The sequence below is a fragment of the Trichechus manatus genome, unplaced genomic scaffold (assembly GCF_000243295.1).
Source record: "Trichechus manatus latirostris isolate Lorelei unplaced genomic scaffold, TriManLat1.0 scaffold00003, whole genome shotgun sequence".
NCBI classification, from domain to species: Eukaryota; Metazoa; Chordata; class Mammalia; order Sirenia; family Trichechidae; genus Trichechus; species Trichechus manatus.
The window spans coordinates 12,232,880-12,249,227 of record NW_004443939.1 but is presented as its reverse complement, the minus strand read 5'-3'; the positions used below and the strand labels follow the sequence as shown (position 1 = coordinate 12,249,227).

Sequence of the window (16,348 nt, the reverse complement as noted above, 5' to 3'; positions counted from 1 at the left end):
ACATGAAAATGATGTGTCTCAGTAGACATGCTCAATGGTTAATGTCCAACTATGAGTAGAGTAGAGCAGTTTAACTTCCTATCTCTTCTATACTGCACCCTAAGTATTAACACGTCTATACTCTATGACATGGGAGAAAGATGTAGCAGTCTGCTTCTGAAAAGATTTACAGCCTTGGAAACTATGGGGCAGTTCTACTCTGTCCTACAGAGTTGCTATGGATCGGAATCGACTTACTTGATGGCAATGGGTAGGTTTACACTCTATGAGAAGGAGCCCTGGTGGCACAGTGGTGAAGCACTCAGCTGCTAAATCAAAGGTCAGTGGTTCAAACTCACCAGCTGCTCCTTTGGAGAAAGATGTGGCAGTCTGCTTCTCTAAAGATTACAGCCTTGGAAACGTTATGGGGCAGTTCTACTCTGTCCTATAGGGTCGCTGTGAATTGGTATCGACTTGACGGCAACGGGATACTCTAAAAATGGCAATGGACAATTTAATAAAGCTTCTATTTATGTAATTATTTCTTTCATGTTACTCAGTCTTTAAGCCACTTACAAATCAATGAAAAAATCTTCTCCATTTATCTTTGCATGGAACTAAGGCTTTCATATGACACTAATTATTTGGTTAGTTGGTATGAGCCCTCTGCCTCTGTCGTAGAGGGTCGTCAGTTGACTCTGTGAGATCTTGAGACATCTGAACAACAAGCTTATTGATTTCTGAGCCACAAATGATCACAACATGTGAAAAGATATTTATCAACCGGGGTCCGGGATCTTAGTCATTGTTTAGAACTTCTCTGTACATATGGCCACAAGTGAAATAGAGATGGGGTGTAGCTTTATTTAGGGGAACAGTAAAATCAGCAGAATCTTCTCTCAGTTTAAGTAAGAATCTTCTCTCAGTCTAAATATGAAACTTTGGTGATGTTTAGCAACTAATAGGTATATTTTTGAACACTGAAGTATTTATTTTGATGATACTGATAATATTGAAATCCTTCCTTCTTGCCATTGAACTACTGCAGGTTTCTTAATTTACTTTTTTGCCCAGTATGTTGTTTTTGAGTTTTCTTGTCACATCAAATGCTGAGACAATAAACTTCTGCATTGATTTTAAGCCTTTAAAGATAAAATCTGTGTAATTCTCATTTTTCATCAGCATTACATTTATACTTAATATGCTTTATTTGATTACAAATCAGCTTTTTTATTGATGGCAATGTAAGGTATTGGTTAAAAACACAGTCACTGGAGTTAGAAAGATCTGAGTTTAAATTTGAATTCTGGTCCATTGCCTACTAACTCCATGACCTTGGACAAGTTACTTGGTCACCTAATCTTTAAAAGGGTATAATAGTAGTACACACCTCATATAATTATTGTAATGATTAACTGTATGTTATATTAAATGTGTATTAAATATACGTGATGTCTTAGCACAGTGGTAGGTATGTATATATAGAGAATGATCAATAAGAGAGAAAAAAAGTGTCCAAAGAAGTAGCGATGGGGGAAGACAATGATTCCAGAGTGATATACAGTGGTATTTGGTAACCTGTTTCAAAAAGTGACCATTTCAACATCTTTTCTGGAGAAGAATAAGGCAGACAGTGTGCTTTCAAAAGTGTTTGTGTGCCATCAAAATAATGTTTTGGGGACTGCCATTTTTAGAGGTGGTTTCATCCTATGGTGCATAGGTACCTTAGATTTGGTATACAATTGTCATTCTTCACAAGTATATCTCTTTAGACTAGAGTTAAATCTTCTCTTTAACGTTTAGTGGAAAACCTACCACAGAGTAAGTGCTCAAGGCAAGTTTGCTGAATTGAAATAACTCAAAATCAGTCTGGTAGCACAAAATACAAACATATAACATACTTTTAAAATGCACAAGGATATCAATTAGGTATAAATTAGTGTTTGTGTGTGTAAAACAAAGACAACTCAAGGTAAAACAACCACACACCTGAAAAAAAGTTACACCGCATAGGTGTTAGTTTGAAGTCTTCTTTCAGTTCTTTCTACACAGATCAAACGCTCACAAAAGACGGTATTTGTTGGGCTGAATTTTGGCTAGAAACAAGCCATTGGAGCCTGTCCCATTCTTGGCTTGTGAAAAGAATTATCAGAAGAGTCTGTCTACATGGCTAGACTCATGAAGGCTTCCTTATATTCTTTGTCTATATCACCGAGAGAGGGCCATTAGTTTTGGAACAGTCACTTTCAAATTCAACTCTGACAGCTTTCTTTTCTCTCCCCTATCCACAACTATAATGGAATATATTACACTTCATATGATCCATTCTAGCATAAAGCTTAATAGTTATTTTGGGTGAAGTTAGGCAGTGAGGTCACACATCTTATTTTCCATTATCATCTGAGTCCGAGCAGAACAAGTCTGAAATTGAGGCATGTAAGAAACAAACGTCTTCTTTACAGAAGTTCCTAAGCTGGAGTTATTTTCTACAAAATGTGAGCAACTGTCCTGAAGAATCCTGATGTCAGTGAATAAACTGTGGGTTGGGAATGGGCACAACACTCTTGACTCATCAGTCAAAAGCACACCACTCTCTCTTTTTTTGAGTGAGGCAACCCCTAGGTAACAGACAGACCTTTCATCGTTATTTTCTTCAGGGAAATTGCCCTCCAGTTTCAAAAGTTCATCAAATCCTTCTGAGAATGTAAGCTGTGGTGAGATTATATTGGGATGCTGATCTGATAATATAAAAAATGCCTGAGTCTCTATCTCCCACGAGCTACTAGAAGAATTCTTCACTAGTGAATTTTTTCTAGAGAAGCACTTGCTGACTGAACTAATTAAAGGCCCTTGCTCTCCATCAGTTTCACTTGATTTAGAGTTGCTGACAAGTGTGGCATATTTAACAGACAGCTGTCTCCGGCTCTCATCCTCACAGGTTATCCTGGTGTTCTCAGCTTCAGAGAAGTTAGTACTGTGGCACTGGCTACTAATACAAACAGAACCCTTTACAAGATCTGGAGATGTCAAAAGCAGAGACACCATTGTTGTTGACGCCATCTCATCTTTATCTTTCCACGATGTATCAACACTGATATCTTCTGAAATGGTTTCAGGCTCCAAAAGAAGAGGACCAAATGTCAGTGATTCTGTCTGCTTGATAAAAAGATGCTCAAACGTTTCTGGCTAAAAGAAAAGACATATTTTAATGCTTAATTAAATTTTTTGCTTTGCTGTGGCATGCTTAAAGAAATGGAAGTGTAGAAGGATTAATAATAAAGGACATAAGTCAACCACAAAATAACTAGTTTTGGACTGAAACAGATACATTAAAAACCATAATGGAGAGGCAGCATAGATAGTGTTTAAAAGTGGAACGAGACCAGACTTAGGTTTGAGTCCTTCTAATTCCATGACCATAGGAAAGTCCATTATAACCTCTCTCTCTGTCTTTCACTTTCTTCATCTGTAACAATGTGTTCAATGCTTACTTTATGGCATTGTGGCATTTATTAATTGTGTCTGAAAATGATTAGCTCTTAATAAACAGCAGTTATTATAAATGAAAGTGTTATCTTCTAAAGAATTCCTAATGTTTTATAGCAAATTAGGTTCCCCAACCCCCCACCCCACTGCCATCGAGTCAATTCCGACTCATAACGACCCTATAGGACAGAGTAGAGCTGCCCCATAGGGTTTCCAAGGCTGTAAATCTTTACAGAAGCAGATTGCCACATCTTTCTCTCTCATAGCAGTTGGTAAGTTACAACCGCTGACCTTTTGGTTAGCAGCCGAGTGCTTAATCGCTGCACCACCAGGGCTCCTTAAATTAGGTCCCCACATACTGAAAATTTAAGCCTTCCAAATAAAAAAGTATATTGGAATAAAATCAAATCAGCAAAACAACATGTCAAAAGATAGTTAAAATAACTATATCAAGACGTAAGAAGTGATCTGAAGGCAAAATAATTGTGACTGTTAAGAACCTGTCTTACACTATATTGAGAATTTGCTTTAGACTATCTGAAATAAGAATATAAATTATTTGTTGAAAACGATGATGGTGAAAGAGATGATCACAGACTTGTAAATTACTATTACTTATAAATAACTTCATATAAAAATATATATTATGGGACATGTGGAATGAAGACAAATACACAAGACAAATGCACATCATATTTTTTATAGGAACAGTGGTACATCACAACAAAAATCCTGCCAAGCAGCTACAAATTAAGACTCTATGTGTAAAAAGCTTAACTCATACATCGTAAACACATTGAAAAAATAAATGCAAAATGAAAAATACTGTGGATACATAACATTGAAAAATTAACAAACTAAATTGCAGTATAGAAAATGTGTTCATTTTATATCATATATAAAATTAAATTTTTGAAATTTACATTTTTAAAACTAATATAATAAATTCAGATTTATTGCCTGAAATAATGGCATATCAAACAATTTTTCATAATGGCAAATGTATTACATATAAAAATACAATTCATTTAGCATAGTTTCAAACTCTTAAACATATTAGTGATTAAAACCACAAAAGAATAAATACATTGAAAACTAAATAGTAATAGAATAGACTTATATAGATACTAAAAGATTGCATAATGAGAAATATTGTGTTAATACAACTTTTTTCGTCACTCTAGGAAAGTAATGTATGAAAAGAAAACTGTGCCTATTTTCTTTCTGAAGATTTATAATTAGGTGTTATGATATTTGTTTGCTCACTTTTGTTTTTTCTTAAAGATTTCTATCATATATGCATTGAACTCTCTTAAAATTTAAATGAAGTTGGTCTTAACTTATAAATTAAGACCATAAAATAAATGAATTACATACTATGGGTATGAAAACAAAAATTACATACAAATAGTATATAGTATATAGTCAGGCACACATATGTTCTTCAAATTATGTGTTTGACATATTTTATGCTTTCTAACACTTCACATTTGGAATTAATTGGTTGAAACCAAATGTCTTCAAATGCATCCAAACGGAAGATTTCACTGATGATTAGTAAAAAATCACACACTCATATATTATTGAAATATAATTTATAAATGGGTCATAAACTCTTATTAAAAGTATGTTCATTAAAAAAAATCACTTCAATCACTATCCACACCTAATTTTTTTGAGATTTTAGAAGAACAGCCTTGACACATATTAAATATGTATTCAGCTGGTAAGAATGAAAGAATATCCTTCCATAATTTCACACTTTGATTTCCCATTCCAATGGCATCTATTAATAGTCAATGAAGGGGGAAAAAGGACACGTTCTTCTGTTTTCAAGTTTTGTTTTGTTTTTTAATATTCAAATAAAACTATGAATAAAAGCCAAGTATAAGTGATTCATATATATCCTCAATTTGAATATTATTAGAGTTCATCAAACAGAAGCTTTGGTTTGGTTTGAATATGAGCAACACAGTACACTTAGAATACTGAATTCATAGACCAAGTAGGCCGTCTTTTTTTCAGAGAGAAAAATTCTGTCCTCAACATAAACTATTTCTAAAAGCTCCTAAGAGTCTCCCTTTGTTACATCACTGTTCCCTCTCCTGTGTGCCAGAGTCTTGGGTGGTTCTGTGGAAATAGATTAGATTGAGACAAGGATTTCAAAGGAGACTGGGTTGGAGGCTGTTCTTTCCTGATCTGGTCAATCTGACCTCGGTGCGTAGGGTCATCCTGATAGAAACTGTAACTTCTACTGGCCTGTGACCAGCGCAAACCACAATTCTGGCCTTCTTTGAACTGAAATGGAAGTTAGCACTTCAGCCATTTTCAAGGCTATTGAAAACTGAAATTCTCAAATTGACCAAAGTTAAATACAGGTAAAAGCTACAAAACATTCAAAAGAACACCCAAATGGATCAATTTAGTATCTATAAGGAATGTAAGACAGAAAAACTTGGACATAAAAATAGAAACTAAATACTCCCACTGCACTCTGATGCTAAAAAGCCATTATATTTGCAAAGTTATGTGTCAGCAGCCGGCAGTTTTGGGGTTCACCTCTGGGGGTCACAGCATTACCTATGATATACCTATGATAATACCTAACAGATATGTGATGACAGCAATAGTCATGAATTTTTTTTAATGTTTTATGAGCAGAAAAATGATAAATCTCACAACACAAAATCATGAATATTACTTTTTAAACTTTAGGTGACCTGAAAATTAATCATACATCCAAAGTGAACTGAACTCAGACCTATACCTCGACCTCAAATTTACAAATCTATTTTAAGTTCCAAATCAACATAATCCCACCATATGTTAGTTCTCAATAGTTCAACCAAAACTTTTAGATTTGATCCCCTTCTTCAAAATGTAAAAATCTTCTAATACTCTAGAGTTGGGAAGTTGGTACATTGGGTTCATCTGTAGTGATCATGATTAGACTTCAAAGAATGTCCGTTCTCTGTTTAGATAAAATAAAACAAAGTAAGAAAGTAAAATAAAAAAAAATCACTCAGAAAGTAAAAGATAAAAGATTTCAAAAACATTTCCTGTCAGGCACGGTTCTGGACTATAAATCCTTGCATTATATTACAGTAACGTGTCTTTTTAGAAAGGGTAAAATCTTGCACTGAAGTCACCGCTCTGATTTTCTTAATAGATGCCTTAGTATCTATTGTATGGATAGTCTTAATTACCTCTCAGAAAAGAAAAACTGATAGAGGAATAACAGAATAAGTAAAAGCAGAGAAGAACAAAGAGATGGAAAAATAAAACGGAGGGAAAAACAAGAAGATTGGAGAGTTTAGAACAAGAAAGAGTAAAAGCGTAGAGCAGTGAAAACAAAAATAAAAAACAAAGGGAAAGAAGAGCAAAAACAGTGAAGAAAGCATCATAGAATCATTATCATGATGATTTTTTTTAATATGAAAAAATCTAAGAAATCACCTGGTCTAAGTCTCCTTTATTTTCAACAAAGCAATTGAGGTCTGCTGAAATTTCAGCGGACCTCAATTACTTGCTTAAAGTTACACAACTAATTAGAGCAAAGTGGGGGTCCTAACTTGAGTCCTCTCTTTTCTAGTCCAGTAATATTTCTGTAATACAATGCAAAATGAAAAAAAAATCCCAAACAAACAAACAAACAAATCTGCAGGAGAACATGTTCCTTGTTTTACTTTTTCTATTTGCTATGATGAAGATGAGCTGATTAACTCACATACTCTGTCCTGTGTCCTGGTTACCCAATGACATACATATAAATATTAGGAAAAACAAGAAAATAAACAAAACTGAAGGTATATTTTAGGGGAGTAAAATATATACCTCTAAGCCCAGCAATGTATTTTGGGGCACAGAGAAGACAGCTACTTGTAAACAAAACTTGTAATTTGAAACCGTGTCAGCTCTTCCACACTTTTGCAAGGTCATTGCTGCAATTTGAGGAATGAAATTTCAGAGATCTAGATTTGTGAGGATGGTGTTGTGGGAGTCCTCAAGTTGTTGAGCTTCTTCTTTGGAGGCCTACTGCAGGCTGAGGAATCCAGAACAATCTTTAGATCCCAAGGAAAAATCCATTTGGTTTTAGTTTTAGCACTCCTGAAATAAGTTGCTAAGTGGAGAGTGCTTCTGTGTAAGCTGACATAAATGTAGATAGCAAAGCATCAGCGTTAGAAAAAGAAAAATACGATGAGAAAAATATTTATAAAATCAGTAAACAGTGAGAAGAAATGGAATAAATTAAAGGTGAATCAAAGAAGAACAGAATATGTTACCAACCCTCACAAATGTCTTTAAGGGGGAAAAAAACCAGTTCCTTTGAGTTTAGAGGAAGAAATAATAGGCTAGGCAAAAATGTTAAAGAAAAAGATACAAAATTTTTTTTGAAGGTTAAAGTCTTTTATATTGTAAATTTGAATGAGAAAAAAAAGGCAAGGCTATTGAGTTACTACAATATATTTTCTTACAGCAAGAAATCAACCTTTACATTTCTGATTTTTAAAATATCAAGAGAAGTGTAATAGAGGAGTGTGCTTCTGGTTCAAGATGGCAGATTGAACATCTATGAGTCTCTTCAGTCTCTGTAGAGACTGTTAGAATGAAAGTATATGAATAAATCAAGCAGACACCCACAACAAAAAAGATAATGTGAGAGGGATAATGTGTAATTTCAATTCATTTCTAGAAGATGGAAAGCAATTGAAAGAGTGTAGACCAAAGAAGATGAGCAAACGAAGCTGCAGATCTAGTTTATAGCCAGAGCGGGCTGCAGGGGAGGAGAAAGCCAATCTGCCCAACTGAATACAGGAGAGGAAGGTAAATGAAGAAAAACCAGTTGCCGCTGAGGTGCCTCTGGGTAGACTCGAACTGTCAACCTTTCGGTTAGTAGCCAAGCACATTAACCGTTTGCACCATAAGGATGCAGTTAATCAAAAAATAAAAAGACAGTAAAATGGTTACTCCCAGCATTAATATACACTTACATAGTGAAAGGATGTAGGTATACTGTTAGCTATATTGTAGGTATAGTGAAGCTTTTAAAATTTTACTTACATAGGTATTTAGATTTTTTTAAAGAAAAATTTTCATATTTAAGAAAAAAAATCTCCCTCTTATTCTTTGTCTTCTAGTCATCCCACTTTCAGTTTCTGAATGTGCTGTGGTCCTGCGTTCCACAGGGCTTTGCATTTGTACGTCCTCTTGCCTGCACTCTACCCACCTCCACAAAACCTAGTTAATGACTATTCATCTTCCATTATCATGGCTCAAATGCCACTTTCCTACCTTCACTGGCTCATCCCCAACCCACACACTAAGCCAGGTCCCTACATTATAAGCTTTTAGTACACTGGGTCCCTTTCTCTCACAACACGTAGTTTACAATTACGTAGTTATTTCTGTGGTAAACTGATTAATGCTTATCTTCCTCACTAGACTATACACTCCAGGAGTTTCTGTTTTTCTCATGTTTTTCTCACCATTATAACCTCAGGGCCTAACACAGTCACAGGCATAGAATCGATATTCAATAAATAGCACTCAAATGGATGAATGAAATGAACAAATGAGTAAATGAAAAAAACGAATAAACTATTTTGGAGAGGGAAAAGAAGACAAGTTCTATCTAAGCTACTTTTCAATCCAACCACTCACACTTCTGTAATCCCACTGTCTTAATTTCTAGATAGTAAGGAGAAGCTTTTAAAAATCTGTTTTCCCGGAGCCTAGCAACAGCCTAGCCTTACATGTAAGTATTTATTATGTGCTTGTTGAACAACTGAATGAATAACAAATAAAAATAGAGGGCTTAAATATTACTATAACTACAATAAATATTACTGCATAAATTTATAATGGAAGAGGAAGGAGAGTAATAAGTGTTTTATTAATTGAAAAGAATCAGCAACTCTGTTGTACTTAAAAGAAACTCCGTGGTTTATAGGGAGCAAGAGCATAACTGAAGAGAATATGGGCATGTGACTGGTTAGACTCAGACAAAGTGAAATTTCTACAAAATGAATGATTATATTTAAAACTCTACTGCTGCCTGGTCCAAAGACAGGCTAGTATCTCTTCTGCTGAAAGATTACAATTTAAACTTTTGTGATGGTGGTTGTCTAGGATATTACTTATTGACTGGTCCATTCATTCATTAAATGGTTGCAACTAGCATTTAAAAAAATGAAATAGAATTAAAAAAAAAAATAGAGGGCACCACAAGTAGCAAGAATAAATACTCTTTCATACATCTCTTTTTTTCAGTTTTGCGTATCTATATGTGTGTACTAGGTTGCAAGATAAAATGTATTTCTTACTGTGGGTCACGGTCAAAAAGAGTTGAAAGCCACTGCTACAGAGGACAGAGACTAATAGCACAGGCTCCAGAGTTAGACACATGAGTCAGCAAATCCTAATCCAGCTTACTACTGAAGTTTCATTTTTTTCATTTACAAAATGGAGATAATACCTACCCCACAGGGTAAATGAAAGAATAATAATTCAAAATAAGTAAAATAGTGCAAAATAATACTGTAACATAAAGACAACTAACATTTGCTGAGACCTTATTATGTGACAGGTACTATCTTCTTTAACCCCCAAAACAACCTTATGAAGTAAGTACTATTATCCTCATTTTATAGGAGAGGAAACTGAGACACTAAGAACTGAAGTAAAAATCATAAGGAACGCAAAAGTATATATCACAGTGATTTACACATAAATAAATATAAATGTATTTTAATAGCCATACTATTACTATGAGTTACCAGCAAATAGTTACTGAGTACCTAGTTTAATACCTTGCACAAAGCCAGAGAAGTTCAACAAATATTTGTGATGGATACACCAGAGTCCTTGAACTCAAGGCACTATCTACAAGACGTTAAACAACAAAATGCTCTAGACATGTACATGGGGAGAAGTTGTTTTGAGCTACATTTGTTAAAGGAAATGTTGAGGCAAGATGAGCCAACAGCAAGATCTTCATTGATGTGGAGGGGTCTGTACTGGTGAAAAGGAAACAGTAAAAGCATAATCAAGGTCCAGGGACAGAAAAATTGTATGTGTAGGTTGAAAACAAATTGCAGAGCTGTTTTTGAGTATTAGCCTCAAGGAACTATTCTTTATCTTGTAGCTAAAAGGCAACCATTGAAGACTTTTTAGCAAATGACTAATAATAAAGATGCAATAACTGTGACTGCTGAATAATCTCCAAATGGTCATTGTTTTAAAAATTATGTAGATTTTTCACATGAAGACTAAATTCTATTTTACTAACTTTATGGCAGGGGGAATCAGCCTTGCTTCAAGGAAATTTCTGAGAATTAATAAAATATTGGTTGAACTCTAGAGCTTTTTGAGAAATTCTATTATAGAAATAAGTAAAAATTATTTTAACATAATTTATTGTCTACAAAGTACTTTAGCATGAATGGAACTATCTGTATAAATGTGTTATTATAATAATTGCATTTTTCAGATTACAGTGCTTAATGATAGGGTTGTTTATATATTTTTAATTTATTTATAAACAATTGTGAAAATAATTATAGGGATTAAAAATATTGATTCCAACCTTTTGCCTGAGGACGAATGGTTTATACCAAAAATGGGTATCTAGACATATATTCTCCATCAGATTTGACTCATAACATTCTAATATTTATTTTATCATGCACTGTGACACAGAAGGAAGGTATAATGTTTTGTCAACTCTCATATGCTAAACTACCAGCTGAATTTTCTTTCTTCCTGTTTTTAAATTCCTGCATCCTGCTATTCTTGAAAATATAGAATAGGTTAAAAACAGACTCATTAAAATGAATTTAATAAAAAAAAAGAACTTTTAAACTTTAAAATGTTTAAGGCTCTAGAAGTCATACCAAACCAAAACCAAACTGGTTGCCATCAAGTTAATTTCAATTCACAGTGACCCTATAAGACAGAGCAGAACTGCCGCATAGGGTTTCCAAAGTACGGCTGGTGGATTTGAACTGCCAACCTTTTAGTTAGCAGCTGTAGCTCTTAACCACTGTGCCACTAAAAGCCATATGTCATCTAAAATGTAATCTTAAATATTCTAGATTTTTAAAAATCTGAAAAAAAGACCTTCTGAAAATTAAGTCCTTGTGCCCAGGAGCAATTCTTGGGGTTTGGAACATCTTCCCAAAACAGCTTCTTCATTCTACAAAGGATAAACAAGGTATTAGAGGAAAACACTAATGCTAAAAATGCTAACAGCTAATAGATGTACAAACTAGAAATTAATCCACCTCAGTAGGGTCAGATTCATTTCATATGCTATACCATGTGTGCTGCTGAGTTGATTCCGACTCATAGCTATCCTACATGACAGAGTAGAACTGTCCCACAGGGCTTCCTAGGCTGTAATCTTTACGGGAGCAGATCACCAGGTCTTTTCTCCCACGGAGCAGCTGGTAGGTTCGAATCATCAACTTTTTGGTTAGCAGCCAAGTGCTTAACCATTGTGCCACCAGGGCACCTTAAACTTCTATATAGACAAAAGTTAATAATCACTGTAATAACAAAAGAGCCAACATTTATTGAAAGCTATATGCCAGGCACTGGGCTAAACACTGTACTCAGAGAAAAAAAAAAGTTTTTTTTTTTTTAAATAGCCTGCAAGTGGGTTTCAGAAACAATGCTACTTGATGTGGGCCTATCAGCTCACTTGACTGAATGATAAATTTAAATTCTTAAATCTCCTCCCCCTCTTTTTTTGCTAAAGGACAAAAGTTTCTACAGAGAGTTGGCATGTGTGAAACGATCTCATGGTTCTGACAGCTCAGAACGAAGTGACGTGACATCATAAAACCTTCCAGGGCATTCAAGACTATTTTCCTGACAAACCAGACAGACTGGAGCCACCCAGTCCTGATCCTTAAAAAGCAGAGTGCCTACTAATCGTAAATGAAGTCACTACTCCGGGTCAATCTTCACCACTAAGAATCCTCAACCCAAATTGCAGAGCTCTAAAAGCCATTTTTGCTGCCTCCAGGAACATACTTCCTATAATAAGATTGTTATTTCCTAAAATGTATACATACAAAAAATTAAATTCTTCCATGAGGTTCATGTTATCCTAGCAAAACAAAATGTTGTTTCCTGAAAATAGGTCATTCCTTTTTACGACATCTTAATTGTATACTGAATACATATAGGAATATTTAGAGTACTTTAATGCTTCTGATTTGGGTTTCAAATCAAAGTTTAAATATGTTCAAGGGCTTTTGCATAAAGATTCTTAATACCAAGTACAATACCTTTGGTGTGATATTAACAATGTTCCAAGCAGTAATACTGAAGAGGAAATAATTATTGGCACAATTACATATAGACCTGCATCATTCTGGTGTTTTTCAATATCATCTGAAAAAGAAATACAATTCAGACAACTCAGAAGCTTCAGAAAATGTTAATAATTTTCTGCATAAAAAATTATTTTTTCATTTTATCACAAATATGTAGTGCCTTTAAAAATGTAAAAATAAAAAAGAGGAAGATAAAAGTACAGTCATGATCACTTTTATAAGGTAAGTATTATTGTTGTTCAATATTACTGTAATTTAGTAAGACTTTTTTTCAAAATTACTTATTTACCAATCCTCTTTACCTGATCATTTTCAGGTTACATGAATCAAAGTGCCAAGTGAAATACTTATCATAGATGTCTAAGCACAGCCTACAACACCTGCCAATCTCTATCTTGTTCACTCCAGACACATTGGCCTCCTTGCTGTTTCTTGAACCACCAAGCATGCTCACTCCTCAGGGCCTTTGCACACGATAACACTTTACCTGGAATGCTCTTCAGCTTTGTATTTGCAGGGTTCTAATCAAAATCACCTCCATAGAAAGACCATTTCTGGCCATCCTAACTAAAACACCACACGTTAACTCATTTTGCTTCATGACACTTATTTCTTTTTAAATTGTGGGAAAGTATATACAACACTAAATTTGCCATTTTAACCATTTCCAAGTGTATAATCCAGTGGCATTAATCACACTCACTATGTTGTGCAAACATCACCACTGTTTGTTTCCACTTATTTCTGACATTGTTATACATTATTATAATTATATTATATTATACATTATATATATTATATTATAATTATATATTATTGTCTGTCACTCCCATGAGAGTACCAGAATTTAAGCTCCATAAGGGCAGAGATTCACGTTGATTGCTCAATCTTCAGTGCTTAGAACAGCATTCAATAAATATTTGTTAATAACACAACTTGAAGTTGTCAAGGATTTCATTTTACTTGGATCCATTGTCAACTCCCATGGAAGCAGCAGTCAAGAAATAAAAAAACTTATTGCACTGGGCAACTCTTCTGCAAAAGACCTCTTTAAAGTGTTCAAAAGCAAAGATGTCACTTTGAGGTATAAGGTGTGCCTGACCCAAGCCATGGTGTTTTCAATCGCCTCATATGCATGCAAGAGCTGGACAATGAATAAGGAAGACTGAAGAATTGATGCCTTTGAATTATGGTGTTGGTAACGAATATTGACTATACCATGGACTGTCAGAAGAACAAACAAATCTGTCTTGGAAAAAGTACAGCCAGAATGCTCCCTAGAAGCAAGAATGGTGAGACTTGGTCTCACATACTTTGGACGTGTTATCAGGAAGGACCAGTCCCTGGAGAAGCACATAATGCTTGGTGTGATGGTTAAGATTGTGTGTCAACTTGGCTGGGCCATGATTCTCAGTGTTTTAATGTAATCACTCCCATGACTGAATATACTGTGAGTAGCCAATCAGATGAAAGAAGTCTCCTTGAGGGTGTGGCCCGCATCTGAATATAAGCAGACATTCTGGCTTTTTCCTCTCTCTGGATCCTGCAGCTGCCTCCTGTTGCCTCATCTCCAGTTCTTGGGACTTGAGCTGTCAGCTTATCTGCTGAACTTGGGATTCGTTGATCTGCACAGCCTGTGAGCAGGAGCCCTGCTCTCTGACCTGCCGATCTTGGGCTTGCCAGCTTCTGTGGCTCCGTGACTTGGGAGAGGCCTCTACCCTGATCCACAGACTTGGGACGTTCTAGCCTCTACAATCATGTGAGCTGTTTTCTTGATATAAATCTCTCTCTATATATATATTTATACACTTCACTGGTTTTGCTTCTCTAGAGAACCCAGCCTAAGACATTTTGGCACCGGGAGTGGTTCTAGAGAAACAAAACTGTAAGGATGAGTTTTCTAAATTGGTTCTCAAGTCTGGTTAGTCTTAAAGACATTGATGACTCTGCTTCTAGCAGTAAAGAGGTCATTGCTAGTCCATGGAGGGAGGTGGCAATACAAATACACAAAATATCACCACCAGTAGATCAGGTATTGGTGAAAGGCGAGGCTCAGGGTGATCACATGTGTGATATATTTCTACAGCTTTGTCAGAATGAGATGTATAAGGAAGCTGGTTGGTTTGTCCTACTTGCGCTAGACAAACTGGTGAAGGAAAGAGATGCACTCAGGGCTTCAGAGTCAAGGATCAAGTGCTGCATACCTGACCTCAAGGCTTCCACTTGTGCTTTGAAAGAAAGTCTTATTTCTTGTAGTAACAGAGCTGAAATTGCTGAAAACCAAACCCAGAGTCTTACTGTAAGAGTGGCTGAAATACAACGCCAGCTCAATTGCAAACCTCGAGAGGTGTCTGAAGTTAAGAAGGTAAGGGCATTGATTGGGAAGAGATGGGATCCTGAGACTTGGGATGGGCACATATGGGCAGATAATCAGGAAACTGGCGACACCGAGCCCATAAATTCTGTTGAATCACTCTTGCCAGCAGAGCCAGTCCCATCTGAAGAGATTACTTCAGGTTTGTCTGCTAAACCACCCTGCCCAGAAAAACCATTAGCCCCTCCACTCCCATCTAATGAGATTAGCCCTAGCCCAGCTGCCTCTAAAGAGCCGTTGCCTGAGTCATTGCCTGGAGCATCGCCTGAGGCAGATCCTTTACAAGATAATGCCGAATGTTCTCAAAACAATTCCACACTACCTTCTCGCTTCTAGACCTATAATTAGTCTTAAGTCCCAGCGAGCCCCAAAAGGTGAAGTACAAAGTGTGACTCAGGAGGAGGTACGCTACACTCCAAAAGAACTACTTGACTTTTCTAATGTGTACAAACAGAAACCTGGGGAATATGTGTGGGAATGGCTATTAAGGGTGTGGGATAATGGTGCAAGGAACATAAAGATGGATCAGTCTGAGTTTATTGATACAGGTCCACTAAGCACAGATTGTTCATTCAATGTTTCAGCTAGAGAAGTTAGGAAAGGATCTAATAGTTTACTTGGTTGGGTTGCTGAAGCATGGATTACAAGGTGGCTGACACTAAATCAAGATGAAGTACCAGACCTGCCTTGGTATACTGTAGAAGAAGGTATCCAAAGGCTTAGGGAAATTGGCATGCTAGAGTGGACCCACAGACCCACACATGGAGTGTTCAGAGGACACACCTTTTACCACAACTGTGAGGAACAAATTTGTGAAGGGAGCTCCAGTATCCTTGAAGACTGCTGTGATTGCTATTTTATGTAAGTCAGATTTGACAGTGGGAACTGCCCTAACTGAATTAAGACACCTAACTACAATGGGGCTGATTGGACCCGGTAGTAGTAGGGGCCAAGTGGCAGCACTCAATCGACAAAGACAAGGTGGGCGTGGTTACAGTAATGGACAGAGGAGTCAAAGCAGTAATCAGAATAGTCTGACTCTTATGGACTTATGGCATTGGCTACTTAGTCATGGTGTCTCTAGGAGTGAAATAGGAAATCTACTAAATATTTACTTGACCTATACAAACGGATGAATTCTAGGTCAGGTGAACAGCAGTCTAACTCG

At 35.9% G+C, this 16,348-nt stretch overlaps 1 protein-coding gene across 2 annotated transcripts in view; it reads right to left on the bottom strand.

Moving 5' to 3' along the window:
• Window positions 1-2,039: 2,039 nt before the first annotated feature.
• The window catches only part of LEPR (leptin receptor), a 229,277-nt gene continuing 214,968 nt past the window's right edge, over window positions 2,040-16,348 (bottom strand). Inside the window, exons 18-20 of one of the 2 annotated variants that reach the window (XM_004369025.1) lie at window positions 12,759-12,864; window positions 11,584-11,659; window positions 2,040-3,165 (exon numbers count right to left, since the gene is read on the bottom strand). In XM_004369025.1, coding sequence (XP_004369082.1) covers window positions 2,341-3,165; window positions 11,584-11,659; window positions 12,759-12,864 — 1,007 coding nt within the window. In that variant the 3' untranslated portion in view covers window positions 2,040-2,340. Of the gene's footprint in view, window positions 3,166-6,045; window positions 6,437-11,583; window positions 11,660-12,758; window positions 12,865-16,348 lie in introns of those variants that run through there. The other variant, XM_004369026.2, reaches the window with a different exon arrangement.